This window comes from Argentina silus (assembly GCF_951799395.1).
Source record: "Argentina silus genome assembly, chromosome: 2".
NCBI lineage: Eukaryota > Metazoa > Chordata > Actinopteri > Argentiniformes > Argentinidae > Argentina > Argentina silus.
In genome coordinates, this window is record NC_139656.1 from 33,540,810 (window position 1) to 33,556,758 (window position 15,949).

The following is a 15,949-nucleotide window of genomic DNA, read 5'->3' on the forward strand; positions in this document are numbered from 1 at the left end:
AGGTGCTGGACAGCCATTGCTGTGTCGTGGCTCTGTAACAAAACACGGAGGTAGAGTCGAAGACGTCAATTGCGGACTCTCATTTGACCAGGAGGCAGATTTTCATGGTTTTAAAAGCAACGATATTTAGTCAATTAATCTACACTTAGATAACGGGTAAGTTTTCGTACACACGGTCACACTGGAGTTGAGACAACAGTGCATTTTAGAATCGGCAGAACGGCTAGCGCTGCGCTGCGCTGGGCAGGACGGAGCTGTGCGCTAACGGTCGTAGCGAGGCAGGAAGCCCTGTCAGATGGTGTAAGAGGCGAGCTAAGCCAGCCGAGTTCGTTCTGCAAGTGCATGAAAATAATGTTTATAATAAGGCGAATGGCAAAATTGTGAGAAATGTTCCCTAGCCGAGTACCTTACCGTGACACTGTTGACTTGTATATTTGTGTCTATTGCTAGCCTTAGCATGCTAGCTAACTTCTCTCCCTCCCCGGTTGCGGATCAGCAGCTATCCAGATCATGTCTTCGCTAGCGGGCTAGCAGACCCTCTCCTGAGCATGACACGTATATGTGTTCTAATGCAGCCTAAGAGGCCACCCAATCAACATGGCCATCGTGATAACTTGGGTGCGCAATTTCGTCAAAGCGATCCATAAGATTTGCGAAACGCTCTTAAACGTTAGCCGGCTAGAAGTGTGTGATATGTTTCAGTGTCAGCCCGTTGTCAATTATATTAGCAGGCTAGCCGTCCTAATAGCGTTCTGGACGTTGTCATTAACAAATGGGCACCGTGAACAGACGAGTTGTAATTGACATTTGTAGCTAACGTTGTTTTGGGAATGTCAAGCCCCGACGGATAGTTGAGCCCTGCCGTGTCCACGGTGGTGAGTTGTTGCGTGGCGGGCGCATTCCCTTCAAAGGGCCTTGGTATCTCTGGTATGTTCGAACCTCATTCCTTGTAGAACATTTGTCCCCTCTGTGAGTGAAAGCCTGTGACACTTAGATTGTCTGGTTGTGATATGTCTTTTGACATATAGGCTAAAACTACCTCCTAATCTTAAATAAATGGCCATTGGAGGGAGATCATCATTCATATTATGACTGATCAAAGCTAGGATGTAAATATTGCTTTGATTGGTGGGCATACAGGGGTCTTTGGCTATGTGATTTGTCTTTTGATTTCCAATCATTACCACAGCTGTTAGGCCTAAATGTTTCAGATAACATTTATTAGGATGATGGTCTTTGAACGTCGTAATTGGTATTTAACTTTTCCTCATCTCCTCATCTATGGGTGTTACAAAGCAATCTGTTTTCACAGATTAACATTTCGAAATTAATTAGGTCGAGGACGCCTCTGGCTGCAAACAATGACTTGATTGTTCAGTGTATGTAAATTCATACAAGCAAGCTGTCAGAACATGCTGTGGGTGATGTTTGAGGTGAATCCCATTTCAGAGGATTTAGGAACAAGGTGAGAACATGCATATATATTCTCAGCTGCCAGGGATTTTGTCTCCATATCAATCCTACTGTATGTGCAGTCTCTTTGCATGGACGTGAGACTACTGTAAGTGGAGCCTTTTCTCTATCGTCTGTGCTAAGTAAACTGTCCTCTCCTGACTTCTCATCTACTGACCGTGATATTTAAAAATCTTGTAACGTGTAGCAAATGTGCTTTGTGTAGGTTATGTGCAGTTAGACAGATAAATATTACTTTCAGTTTTTGGGCTTGGTTTCATTCTGGAATGCACACGTTTAAGTTTGGTTGAAGTGTACTGGCCAGGGGACTTAAAATGTGATTAATTTGCACTGTTGAGCATCTGCTGGTGTCGTCACGTAAAACCAGCATTTTTATGGTCCCCATCAGGGCGATTTGTTCAGTATCGGGCTCGATAGTCATTTATTGTTTAATGACGGGAGGATTCTAGCTTAGTAGCGTGTGCAGCTGGAATCTACTGTCGTAAAACTTTATTTATAAAGCACCAGCATCTCATCATGCAGTAGCCTAGATGCTAGGTGTCCAGCTGGGCTGCGTTCACCGGCACCCACAGCCTGTGTCACGTCACACCACACGTGGGATCTTCCAGCCCAGCCCAGCCCAGCCCAGCCCAGCAGTGTGTCAGCTCAGCGGCCGCCAGGGCAAAGGGAGCGAGCCGTGGCCAGGGGGAGACGGAGCCCGGTGAGGCTGCGGCTGCTGACGTGTAGTTCAGCTGTATTTGCATGGTCTTGACCTTTGCCCCCAGTATACTTTAGCCCTGGAGTTGTTTGCATGTTGCATAACTGCAGCCACAGGTCGGCAGGCCTGGCACATTTTAGTCGTGCCACACGAGAGAGTGAATGAGACAGAGTGGTGAATGAGACTGAGTGGTGAATGTCTGGCTGTCGTGGAACATGGCCTACTTAGCCAAGCGTCTTTTCCTTTTATTCCGGAGAAAGGTTTTTTTCCCCTTTTTTGTTTTTTTTTCGCCTGCAGATGAGAAAAGCTCTTATGCAGTCATTTGATCACGCTTCCCCAGAGACTGTGAAAAAGAAATAAGACACTCTGAATAAGGTCTTCGTGACAACAGCATTTTGTTGTCACAGAGAAAGCTGCACAGCAAGTTGTTTTGTTGTCATTGAACAGTATTATAGGCTAATGTGTTGCCAGATAGATCTGGTGTTAGGGTTGTCCATTTCTAGGCCCTCTGTCTATTTTCTCTGAGTGTTGAGACACACACACAGTACACACACACACACCCTCTCATGAACTCTGCCTGTTAGGAAAGAGACAGTGTGTGAACATTGGTCTGAACTGCTTGTACTTCTGCCTGTTGAATCCATCTGGAACAAGATAATAGCTGTAGAGTAGAGCATGGCCATTGATTGTCATTGTCTTTATCACCTGCTGCTGGAATCCTCCAGATAGGAGGAGGGTTGTGTCGCGGGGCCTGAAGCGTTGATGCAATTCATGGAAGTCCATTTTGGTCTTCCAACTCCTATAGACGGATGGCGATGGACATCCAAGTGTAGGAAGTCCACCTGTCATTATTTGTATTCCGAATCGGTGCCTTATCATCAACATCTCCCGTACACAAAATTAAAACTTCCAGAGACTTGTCGATGTTAGCTGTCTGCACTAGCTATAGAGATTTATTTAGGTGTACAGAGAGCGCAATTTACACCTTCAACTTGTAATTGGTCGGTGGATTCTCAAAAGCTGGGTTCATTAATTCCAGACGTACCGCATTAGTTGGTACGGATGGCTCGAGACTAGGAGGAAGGTGTGTCTCTCTCTCTCTTTCTCCTGACCGGGCAACAGCACCTTCCACAGACTAAACACAGACAGATAGCAGGCCTTTAAACGTTGAGATTAGTTTGGTTGGTTGGGTTTACCTCTGGAGACCCCAGCACCTAATACCTCATCATGAGTCATCCTGTGTCACTGAATACTTCTGTGTCGTTCAGAGATCTATGTCCAGGTCTCTACAGAGGAACAACCCTGTCTCGACACAGATAGGCCTAGTTACTGTTTCTCTTCAACAGGGATTCATGACATGTCAGGTCTTATCTTCTCCAAGCTCTGGATCTGGTCCGTTCGGATCTTGTGTGTTTCCTTTGCGCTCTGAAATGTTTTTATCGCCTCAGGCTCGTCAACAGTCAAACATTCAACGTCACCACACCATCTGTTGTTGTCATGTAGCTGCATGTCGCGCTCTCTCAGGGAAGGCTGGTGGCAGCAGAAATCGGAGGGTACTCCATTCCGTGCATTGCCAAGAGCCCGTCCTCCGATTTCTCCCTCCACCAGCCTCCCCTGGCTGTCCTGTATGCTCCTGTGTGTGTTTACCTCTGGTGCCCTCTGTTGTTGTCTTGCAGGATTCACAAGCTCCGGATATGTCCTTCATATTTGATTGGATTTATAGTGGTTTCAGTAGCGTACTGCAGTTTCTAGGTAAGTACGCACACACACACTTCACACTTCATCAATGTAGTTGTAATACTACATTGTCTGTCTGTCTGTAATACTACATTGTCTGTCTGTAATACTACATTGTCTGTCTGTAATACTACATTGTCTGTCTGTCTTCAAAATGCTTAGCTCTGATCTCTCCCCATTTCTTGTTTTCCTCATCAGCTCCTCAATACAAGTGTGTATAATGTTGGAACTATAGTTATACTCCCACTAGTAATCCCACTTAAACCTCTTGTGGTTGTTGGTGGTAGTGATCTGATCAGCTGGTGTTGTGCCCTGTGCCCTACATCAGTCGTCGTTGTTGTCGTCCCCTCCCTGCACACACACACACACACACACACACACACACTGCTAGGCTACACTGAATCAAGCAGATGAACAGCCAGGCCTACGCACCACTCCCTGTAACCTCTTTAGACTGTCTGTGTTGCTGCCTGGGGACTGGGGGGGGGTTTAGTGACTCCTGCTCACCTGGTTAGACAGGTAATACTCTGCCGGGCCTCCGTTGAGTAATGATGATGTCAGTCAACCAAGAGCTGACTCAGGGAGGAATGAGAAGCGTCTGACTCACTTGGAGGGAACATGAGTGCGTAGCCTGGTTTGTAGGCGGTGCCGATCAGCAATGTGGTTTTTAATTTTTATTTAGAGCTCGAATATATACGCCATTTAGCTGACGCTTTTATCCAAAGCGACTCACATTGCAGTGAGTGAACACATTTTTCGGTATCCATGATCCCAACAGGAATTGAACCCACAACGTAAGCGTCGTTAGCGCCATGCTCTACCAACTGAGCCACAGAGGAGGAAGAAAACTGGTATAGGCAGTTTTCTTTTCAGTTACCTGAGAAACAAGTCTGAACTTGATATTCCCACTTTTGACTTTGTCCTTTTTTTGTTGGTGAGAAGTTGAGTTTCATCCCAGGGCTATTATGAACTTTCTAAGCCAGACAGTATAAAATGATAGAAGATCCTATCGTCCTCTGTTGTCTGTGTTCAAAGGAAATATTGGACTTTTTTATACGCCTTTGACTTTTTTTTTATTATTTCAGGACTGTACAAGAAATCCGGCAAGTTAGTGTTTCTTGGACTGGACAATGCTGGCAAGACGACGCTACTGCACATGCTCAAAGATGACAGATTGGGACAGCATGTGCCTACCTTACATCCAAGTAAGTTTGATGTGTGATGGATGGATGGACAGGCAGGCAGACAGACAGACAGACAGATAGACAGACAGGGCGGGCTCACAGACAGCTGATATTTGACAGACAGACAGACAGACAGCTGTCTATAGCAGTGCATCCATCCAGACCTATTGAGGCAGACATCTCAATTATTAGGAGCATGTCTCCTCGCATCCTCTCCTCTGTCCTCCACTCGCGTCCTACTCTCGCGTCCTACTCCAAACGCGTTGAGGAGAAGGCCGAGGTTCCTCCCCTTACATGTTCTCCTCCAGTGCTTTCTGAGGAGAGAGGGAGTGGAGGAGGCGCGGAGGAGGAGTCATGTTCCTAACCATGAGACAAGGCTCTAGACCAGTTGTTTTGTTTGCCTTGACCGCAGGTATGTAAATCCCTAGGTTCCCCTCGTCCATGTAAATTCCTATGGAATCTTTTTAGTTATGTAAATTTCCATCCGTTATCTGTATTTGACTGCAGTATGGAAGTAAATAGAAAGTAAATAATACAATATGAATCTACTGTACACACGGAATAGGTCAAGCAAGCACTTCTGAAGTGGTCTCAAGCCTGGTCTGATTCCATGGACTCTTGTCCTGCTGCAGACTCAGATGTCATTACTGACTGAACCCTCTTGGCCTTCTGGGAACTGTAGTGAGGAAGTGGGACACACACTCATAGACTCTTGATAATGTGATGTAAAAACTCTGTTGACTGGGCTTTATCAAAGTACACGTTTCCCAATGTAACCTGTGGCCTGTTTTACTCCCCAGCATCGGAAGAGCTGACAATCGCTGGCATGACCTTCACCACCTTTGACCTTGGAGGCCATGCACAAGGTGTGTGTGTGTGTGCACTGAAATAAATGTTCCTTGTGGTTTACAGCACGACAACTTTACACTCATTACTCTCTCTCTCTCTCTCTCTCTCTCTCTCTCTCTCTAGCTCGCAGAGTGTGGAAAAACTACCTCCCAGCCATCAACGGCATCGTCTTCTTGGTGGATTGTGCGGACTTCCCCAGATTGGGCGAGTCCAAAACAGAACTTGATGTGAGTGCTATGTACGCTCTCTGCTGCTCGATGGATTGGATACGTGTTGTCTAAGATGGGTCTGATGACAGGTTAGTAGTAACACTGTATGTACCTAACCCTTTCCCTGTCCGGCGTGTCTTCCTCCAGGCACTAATGACAGACGAGACCATTGGAAACGTGCCTATCCTGATCCTCGGCAACAAGATTGACAGACCAGAAGCCGTCAGCGAGGAGAAGCTGCGTGAGCTGTTTGGATTGTACGGACAGACAACGGGCAAGGTGAGGACAGGAGGACAGGTCCGCTGGACTGATGGACGTCCCTGTCAGTCATGGGGGTTGGGGGGGGGGGGCGGGGGGCAGCTGCTGCTGCTGCTGCGTCACAATGCTCGACCCTTTCCCCTGTTGTGTGCCCTTCTGTATCCCCCCCCCCCTCTCCACCTCCCCCCCCCCCCACACACAGAGGTTTTAAAGCATAGGATTGCTTGGGTTGAGGCCACCAGGAAATGGACTGATGCTACTTATGGACTGATACAACCTACTTATGTCATCCCAGTGCATCAGCCACTCGATTATTAGATTTATTCAAATCTGGTTTGTCTTTGAGCATCCATTAATTATTTCGTCTCTGTGGGTAACATGGGACCCTGGGAAGTGGAAACATTCCTAGCAACAATTAGTTGATTAGCTATTTTGATGTCGTCGTCGTCCCCACCGCACCCCACCACCCCTCCCACCCCCCACCACCCCTCCCACCCCCCACCCTCCCCCCCACCACCCCTCCCTTCCCTCTCCTCACTGCTGTGTTTTGGTTTGGTCTGGTTTCCAGGGCAACATTCCCATGAAGGAGCTGAACACGAGACCCCTGGAGGTGTTCATGTGCAGCGTGTTGAAGAGGCAGGGATACGGAGAGGGCTTCCGCTGGCTCTCCCAGTACATCGACTAGAGCTCTGCCCTGCCCTGACCAGGCCTGACCACCGGAGGGCGCCACCACGGAGCCGCCCGCCCAACAACAACAACAACAACACCATCAACACCACCACAACCATACTCAGTCCCATGTTCGGTTATAAAAGTCTGCCTCTTCCGCTTTCAGAAAACAACCAGTACAACAACTTGAACCCAATAGACTTTGTATTGGTCGAACATTTTGGTTACACACACACTCTCTCTCTCTCTCTCTCTCTCTCTCTCTCTCTCTTTTCTCTCTCTCTCTCTCTCTCTCTCTCTCACACTCTTTTTCTAAGAGAATAACATAGCATCGATTCTGCAAGAAGTGTTTAAAAATTATACAAACCGATGAACCTTTTCTATTTTGTTTCCATCTTTTGCTGCCCCCTCCCCCCTCACTCTGCCTTGACATCTATTGGTGTGATGAATGCATTATAACTGTAAATCTGTATATGATTCTAATGGTATAGCCCCCCACCCCCCCTCCGCCCATCTCGCCCCCCCCCCCCAAACACATTCTGAACAGTGAGACAGAACTGAGATGTTGTACACATTTGCAATACACTTTTTTAACAGGAAAGACAACATGCAGACATGTGACTAGTATTTAATCATCATGTTTTTGTCGTTTTTCTCCTCTTTTTTTTCTTTTTCTTTTTACATGGTTTCAATAAACATATAGAATGTGGCCACGTCAACAGCACTCACCTTTAAGACAATGTGTCTGTGCGGCTGTGTCTTCCTCTTACCAACAGGGAACCTTCATTTATATCTATTGTATTGGCGATGTTACAATTTGTTTGTCACATGTATTGGAACTTAAAGGTAATTAAATTAGAACACAGCTATTTTCTGTCCGTGGACAGTAAATAGTTTTAAGGCTGTGTCTAGGCAGCATGTACCCCTCGGGTCCCTTTGGACAGCGGTGCCCGAGTAAGGGGCTGAAATCGTTGGGTAGCACACCAGACATGATCACGAAGACTATATTTAACTGAAGGATTTGATTGACAATAGCTTCATAATAACATGCAGTAAAACAAATAAAGTGGTTGGCACAATGTAACATCTAGTAGTTGTCAATGTTAGAAAGCCATCTGTGGATGAGTTCCCAGCAGCAGACCGTATGAGAAGTATCTAGTGACCAAGTTTAGATAGAAGGACTAGTCCACCAGTGGGAACAGGTATAATTTAGGTATGAAACCTGTAAGTAAGGGACCATATGAAATGTACACGACCACCGTACATGGAGTTTTATAAGAGGTTCCCTTGATCAATGTGCATTACAAGAGACTATTATGCATGCCTTTGCTCTTTGATTTTTAATGACCATATAACAGGAAAGTACAACTTGAGAGATAAAATGCCAAATTACAATGTAAGGAGAATCGAGAAGCTTATCTCAAAAAAACTGTTGTTGTGTTTCTTTTTTTTTTCTTTTTTTTTTTAAGAACCATAATGGAACGGCGCATAATACACTTTCTTTCTGTTCTGTCCCTCTTCTTTGTGTCTCTTTATTCCCTCATACTCCATGAGTTGCTCCGATAAGGGAGAGACTTTACTGTTGTTTGCATCATAAATTGTAATAAATGTTTGCAATGAACAACAGGATTAACATCTGTGGTCCGTCACAAAGAGTTATTTTGGTGTGGTTCCGTTTCCATTCACCCGTTCTCCATTGTTGACTGTTGCTGTTGGTTACTGCAGTGATGCTCAGGTCCAGCCTCAGGTGTCTGTCCTGGATTCCTTGCGTCCTCTGTTCTCACCTTCTCAAGATGAGGGGAGGAACCCCGTACCCTCTCCTCCAGTGAGTTAAGAGAAGGAGGCGAGGATGGAGGATGGAGGAATCAAGGAAATGCTTTTGAGATTTGGGCTGCGTTTAGACTGGACAGAAAAGGCGAGAATATTTCCTTTCCTTGTAGCTTTGGCCACTAGAGGGCATAGTTGACAAGTAGTAAAGGAGAAAAGCTTTATATTTACAAGTGATATGGCAGATATATTTGATAAAGAAATTATATAATTATATATTTGTTGCTTCAATTTATCAAAAGATATATATATATACATCAGTGACAGTGTATACATAAATATATCAAAGTGGCATCCATCAAATAGCACAGTTTTGAAGAACAAATCTATATATTTTACAAATAACTGATTAATTGAAGGGCTTGCCTTGTTCTGTGCTCCTCATGGAGGGAAATCCAACTGATCCCGTCATCTCCAGTCACACTACTCCTCAGCCTCTCTACCGTACGCCTATACAACGTGATTCCAATGTGTTTCCTCTGATATTCATTATTCTATGAAGTCCTCCATGTCCTTCATGTTCTCCAGCCTACAGCACTCTCCCGTGATAACGTCAGCCACACAGACGCCCAGGGCGAGGAGAGGGGAGAAGATAGCCAGCACCACAGCCAGGGCCAGCTGGCCACACTGCCCACAGTGACCCTGCCCTGCCTGGGCTCCCACGATGGCCCCGGTCCCTCCAGCACCCTCCACCATGCCACTCACGGTGGGAACCCCCACAGCCCTACAGGGCTGGGCCTGGACAGCCTGGGCCCCAGGGATGGGGCCATGCCTCTGGGGCTTGGAGGAGCTCATCCTCCACCCCTCTGGGTCTCCTCCAGGGGGGCTGCGGATGTCCTGCCTCTGGCTGGGTGTCTGGTGTAGAGACCCCTGGTCACCAGCTGTGCTCCAGGCCTCTACAGGGAGGCCAGTCTCATCTGTACCCAGAGACGGAGCTGACTGGTGTGGGTGCGGTACGGTGACGTCCCCTGGTACCAAGGGAGGCTGGCTGGCCATGATTGAGCAGCCTGGCTGGTAGGATGATGAGGATCAGGTTCAGCTGTTGGGAGTATGAATGATCGGAGAGGTTTAATAAAGAAGATCAAATGGAAACCTTGGAGCCTTCACACATAAGCTACTGTACAGTATATGCCAGTTCAATACACCATATTATCAAGTTTGCCACTTGGAGTGGATGCATGCTGTGGTGTTTGGAATTACAGAATATCATGTGTTGTTTACGTTACTGTTTTTGCCCTCCTAAAGACCTCTTCACCCCCACTACCCCCCCTGTACTAACCCTAACCCAAACCCTAGAGACCTCTTCACCCCCACTACTCCCCTGTACTAACCCTAACCCTAGAGACCTCTTCACCCCCACTACCCCCCTGTACTAACCCTAACCCTAACCCTAACCCAATAGACCTCTTCACCCCCACTACAAGTTCTCTCCTGTTTAAAAAAAATAAAAAAAAATAAAAAATAAAATGTTTCTGGCAGTGCGACGGCCAATGGCCCCAGATGTGAGCGTTGATTACTTTGTCTTATGATGACTGTTGGATAAATGATTCACTTACTTAAACAAATGTATTTGTTGTAAGTCGCTTTGGATAAAGGCGTCTGCTAAATGCCGTAAATGTAAATAAATGTAAATGAAACATGAAACATCACTGAGGTGTTTCATTCCATTGCTCTCCCTCTCATCATTATTATTGAGAAATCAAATGCTTCATTGTTGTGGACAGACTTGATTGATAGGAAATTCGGGAAGATTCCCTCTTACCTGTCTCTGGGTCTGGTCTCTTGTCTGTTCTGCTGGGAGCGTCTGTGTGTCTGTGGTGGGATGTTGTGTGATGTCTTGTCTTCTCAGTGGTCACCTCCATCCCACTCCCTTTCACATCAGCATGCTAGACACGCCTGCCCCGGTCACAGAGGCTTCATTTACTTTACCTTGTACAATAGTCAAGTCATTGAAAGTGTGGGACATGTCTCAGAATGATGTCATTCGTAGTTTCAGGTGAACTGTGATGTCTGAGGAGATAGCTACACTTGATCAGTATGGTATTTTAGACAGATGGAAAAACACACACACACACACATACACACATGCGCACACACACACACCAGTAGAGTGAGATGGGTGAGATACAGGGGAATTTTGGCATGAGGAAAACACACACATACACACAGACACACACACTGTTTAAGGAAGTTCCATAAATAGTGTCTAACTGTGAAGATGACAATCACACTGTGTGAATAGTTACTGTATATCTGGTTGTGATGACGATCCCTTGATGTTGTTATTGCGGTCAATCTACTTCAGTCATGTCATCATGACTGCAGAAGACCCATCTCTTCAGGCTACATCTCAACAGTCCCTACTAGAGACCTCTTCATCCCCACTACCCCCCTGTGCAAGTTTCTCTCCTGTAAATAAATAAATAAAATAAATAAATACATTAAAAAATGTGTGTGTGTTTATGTGTGTGCCTTTGTGTGTTTCTTCTAGCATTGTGACTGCCAATAGCCCCTGGTCCTAGCATAGATTACTGTTTCTCATGATGACTGATGGATAGATGTTTCACTCACTTAGACAAATCTTTTTGTTGTAAGTCACTTCTCAGTAAGGCGTCTGCTAAATGCCATGAATGTAAATGTAAGTGTCTATCTTTAGCTTCGGTGATTAACCAGTCTCTGCTTGTTGTGGGGGTCCATTGAGTGGCATAATTAAAGGGATAGTCCACGTTTATCAGACGATTACGTTTTGTTTTGGAAAGCCATGGGGTTGGTGTATGTGTCTAGTCACCTCATTCTCAGCTGTACGGTTGTCAAAGATTAATCCTGAGTTGGAACGCGGTTTTAGCCAATCAAATCACATATTTCTCTGAACCCGTTTTTATAAATGCCTAAAAAGTGGCAAAGAATGTAGAGAATAATCCACATCCCAGATGTGTTAGATCTGGCCTCATCGACCGTTCACCATTCATATGGGGTTTGGGTGGACAGCTTTAAAAAAAGATGCAACTTAGAACCTAAAAAAGGTTCTAATGCTTTTCCTTGTAGGAGAACCCTTTGTAGAACCATTTTAGGTTCCATGTAGAACTTTTTTAGGTTCCATGTAGAACTCTTTTAGGTTCCATGTAAAACTCTTTTAGGTTACACGTAGAACTCTCTCTATGAAATGGGTTCTACAATGCACAAAAAGGGTTCCCCTGACAAGGACAAGCCGAAGTGTTGATTGATCTGCACATTAGACATTGACATTAGGCCCTTATGAGGTCAGAAACCAGCAGAAAAACCCTGGCTTTGAAGTTAAGTATGGCTTTGATAATGAAACAGTTCCTGGTCCCAGTGCCAAATCATGTTATCTACATGTTAAACCACTCTGGACCCTGATTGGCTGGAATACCATCCACAGCTTCCTGAGATTAGGGATGTGGTACACCTCCTGTTCTCAGATATGTTCTGGAGGGGCAGTTAGGAGAGGCAGGAGAGGCAGTTAGGAGGGGCAGTTTGGAGGGGCAGGAAGGGTATTTAGGAGGGGCAGTTAGGAGGGACAGTTAGGAGGGGCAGTTTGGAGGGGCAGTTAGGAGGGGCAGTTTGGAGGGGCAGTTAGGAGAGGCAGTTAGGAGGGGCAGTTTGGAGGGGCAGTTAGGAGAGGCAGGAGAGGCAGTTAGGAGGGGCAGTTTGGAGGGGCAGGAAGGGTATTTAGGAAGGGCAGTTAGGAGGGGCAGTTAGGACGGGCAGTTAGGAGAGGCAGTTAGGAGGGGCAGTTAGGAGGGGCAGGAGGGGCAGTTAGGAGGGGCAGGAAGGAGGGGTAGTTAGGAGGGGCAGGAGGGGTAGTTAGGAGGGGCAGTTAGGAGGGGCAGGAGGGGCAGTTAGGAGGGGCAGTTAGGAGGGGAAGGAGGGGCAGTTAGGAGGCTCAGAGTCGTTGCCAGAGAGACAAAGCTCTCCCTCAGGCAGGTTGCCGCTGCCCCATGGTAACCCAGAAATAGAAATGAAATGTTTACAGACTTGGCAGGCTGGCAGGGAGGGATGGAGGGATGGAGGGATGGAGGGAGGGAGGGATGGAGGGATGGAGGGAGGGAGAGAACACTGGCACTGACCACAGGACATCAACATCTATGAGATCACTGACTGTTTGGAGGCTTTGGTGAGAGGGGGAAGAGAGACAGAGAGAGGGGGGAGGAGAGAGGGATAGAGGGGGGGAAGTGAGAGGAAGGAAGAGAGATAGAGAGGGGGATGAGAGGTGAGAAAAAGAGAGAGAGAGTAAAAGAAGGGGGGGTGTAGGGAGGAGGGCGAGATCCTCTCTTGATTAATGATGCAGTAACAAATGGAGCCTTTTCTCGTCAACAACTCTAAATAAAGAAATCTGGAAGTACAAACTAAACTGGGAAGACCAGACACCACTGCACAGGCATGCATGGAATGCCCCCATCCCCCGTCCCCCCGCCTCCCTGAAGAACCTCTTCCTTGTTACCATGGGAAGAGCGCTAGGTAGCTAGGTATCTGTCAGTGGTGTGGCGTCACGGCCGTAAACAGCTCTGAAAGGGAGAGCAACAGAAAAAAAAAAGAGCAGCGAAAACAGGCTTCTATTTCTGGAGGCGCGGGGAGACAGAGAGAGAAGGAGGGAGAGAGAGAGAGAGAGAAGGAGGGAGAAAGAGAGAAGGAGGGAGAGAGAGAGAGAAGGAGGGAGAGAGAGAGAGGAGGGAGAGAGAGAAGGAGGGAGAGAGAGAGAAGGAGGGAGAGAGAGAGATAAGGAGGGAGAGAGAGAGAGAAGGAGGGAGAGAGAGAGAGGAGGGAGAGAGAGAGAGAAGGAGGGAGAGAAGGAGGCAGATAGGCCACAGAGCTGTGTGTCCTTGAGTGGTAGGGCGCCCAACAATGTTGCACGCACACACACACACGCACACACACGAACACGCACGTGCACACACACACACACACACACACACACACACATACACACGCGCAGGTGTGCACACTGACACGTACACAGGCGCACACACATACACACACACACACACACACACACGTACACGGGCACACACACACACACACACACACACACACACACACACACACACACACACACACACACGTACACAGGCGCACACACACACACACACCCCACAGGGGACTCTAAATAGACAAAGTTAACCAGTGGAGGCAGTAATGAAGGGGATACTCTGAGCATTGTCAGCACACTTCAAAAGCCAGAGAAGGAGGAAGTAGAAGCCTGCAGCCGTGGAAGGAGCAGGATAATGCAACATGCTGAAATACTCTCCCTAGACGATAAACATAGAAAACTGTTGTTCATCAGTTACTCTTCTACATCTTAATAAACACACACACACACACACACACACACACACACACACACACACACACACACACACACACATGCTCACAAGTGAAGTGAATGAAGGCAGCAGCCATCTGAGAGAGTGAATGTTTGATGTGGGAAACTTCTAACAGATACTGTTTTTGAAATATAAATATCAATAGAGTTCATCTTTATACAATCACATCACTACAACTCCGTTTGATTTGGTTGAAAGAAATTGGGTTGAAAAGATCAGTAGATAGACACAGACAGCAGACACACAGAAGTATCAAGCAACACACATTTCTAGTGTATAAATATGACATTTCATGTAGTTATCCATACATGTGTAGGGGCAGTAGGTGGTGGAGTAATACATGTATATATAGGCCTAGATTTCCATACATGTGTGTGTGTATGTGTGTGTGTGTGTGTGTGTGTGTGTGTGTGTGTTTGTTTGTTTGTATGTATGTGTGTGTGTATGTCTGTGTGTGTGTGTGTGTGTGTGTGTGTGTGTGTGTTTGTTTGTTTGTATGTGTATGTCTGTTTGTGTGTGTGTGTGTGTGTGTGCGTGTGTGTGTGTGTGTTTGTGTGCGTGTTTGTTTGTGTGTGCTTATGTGCTGTGTGCAAGTATGCGCTTTGTGTGTTTCTGTGTGTGTGTGTGTGTGTTTGTTTATGTGTGTTTCTCTGTGTGTATGTGCTGTGTGTGTGTGTGTGTGTGTGTGTGTGGATCAGTGTGTGTGTGTATGTGCCTTGGTGTATTTCTCTGTGTGTATGTGCTGTGTGTGTGTGTGTGTGTATGTGCTGTGTGTGTGTGTGTGTGTTTATATGTGTGTGCCTGTGTGTTGGTGTGTACGTAGGTAATGCAAGTCCTGTTCATGGCCACCAGAGGGCAGTAGAGGGGTAGTCGGGAGCTTCAGCTTCACTGACAACAACACCTCTCCTCCTCCTCTCACTCTGCAGTCATCTCAGTTACCCAGCCTCCCCGAAATGTCTTTACGAGGACCGTAAAGCCGGCTGAGTTGATGTCCACCTACTTTCACGGAGAAAGACACTCCTACACACGCCACCATTTGTTTTAAGTGATGCCCATTACGTTGGCATGGCATTGAAACATACTGCAGACTCCCCCTCTAAAGAGCTAGTTTGCTACCTAGTACCCACCTGCATGAGATAAATGGATGCCCCCTCGTGTGGCAGGATGATCCAACTGCAGCCCGTTTTAGGATGTTACACAAGAGGATCTGGGGAGAGGTTTCACCAAAACATCCACATCACCATCACATCACCTTTTACCTCATTTGGATGTTTTAAGCCTGTGAAATAAGGCTTTTTACCACATAACTACCCACATAAGTATATATCTGTTGTTGTATAATTGTTCCTGTTTTCATACGAGGTTATTTGAGTGGATAGAGGCTGAACTTACAGTAGGGGGGGGGGGGGGGGGGGGGGGTGTTAATAATATACACACACAATTAAGAGGACTGGATAATTGTTCTCTCAGACACAAACAAGCAGTAAATCATACATTTATGACTCTAATTATTCCATCTGTACTCGTATAATGAGGCTTCCCTTTTTCAACTAAATGTTTTAACAAGCTCAGTCCCTTCAATTAACTGAACCCACAATGAAATCACATCTCCCTAAAGGGGATATCCGCTCAGCGTGACGCAATGCCGGGTCTCCTCTCCCACACCCCTGTTTCCCACCGGGAGACATAAGGAGGGGTTAGACG

General features: G+C 46.5%; 2 protein-coding genes across 2 annotated transcripts; one reads left to right on the forward strand and one right to left on the reverse strand.

Annotated features, from left to right (window-relative positions):
* The first annotated feature begins 25 nt into the window (after positions 1 to 25).
* sar1b (secretion associated, Ras related GTPase 1B) lies at positions 26 to 8,711 on the forward strand. The gene is made up of 7 exons (XM_083689896.1): positions 26 to 156; positions 3,847 to 3,922; positions 4,993 to 5,112; positions 5,892 to 5,957; positions 6,064 to 6,167; positions 6,297 to 6,428; positions 6,976 to 8,711. The coding sequence occupies exons 2-7, from the start codon at positions 3,865 to 3,867 to the stop codon at positions 7,090 to 7,092; spliced, it is 597 nt and encodes a 198-aa protein (XP_083546022.1). The 5' UTR covers positions 26 to 156; positions 3,847 to 3,864; the 3' UTR covers positions 7,093 to 8,711.
* LOC310818844 (uncharacterized protein) lies at positions 8,517 to 10,863 on the reverse strand. The gene is made up of 2 exons (XM_083689908.1): positions 10,666 to 10,863; positions 8,517 to 9,942 (listed from the first exon to the last, which is right to left on the reverse strand). The coding sequence occupies exon 2, from the start codon at positions 9,897 to 9,899 to the stop codon at positions 9,393 to 9,395; it is 507 nt and encodes a 168-aa protein (XP_083546034.1). The 5' UTR covers positions 9,900 to 9,942; positions 10,666 to 10,863; the 3' UTR covers positions 8,517 to 9,392.
* Positions 10,864 to 15,949: the final 5,086 nt, after the last annotated feature.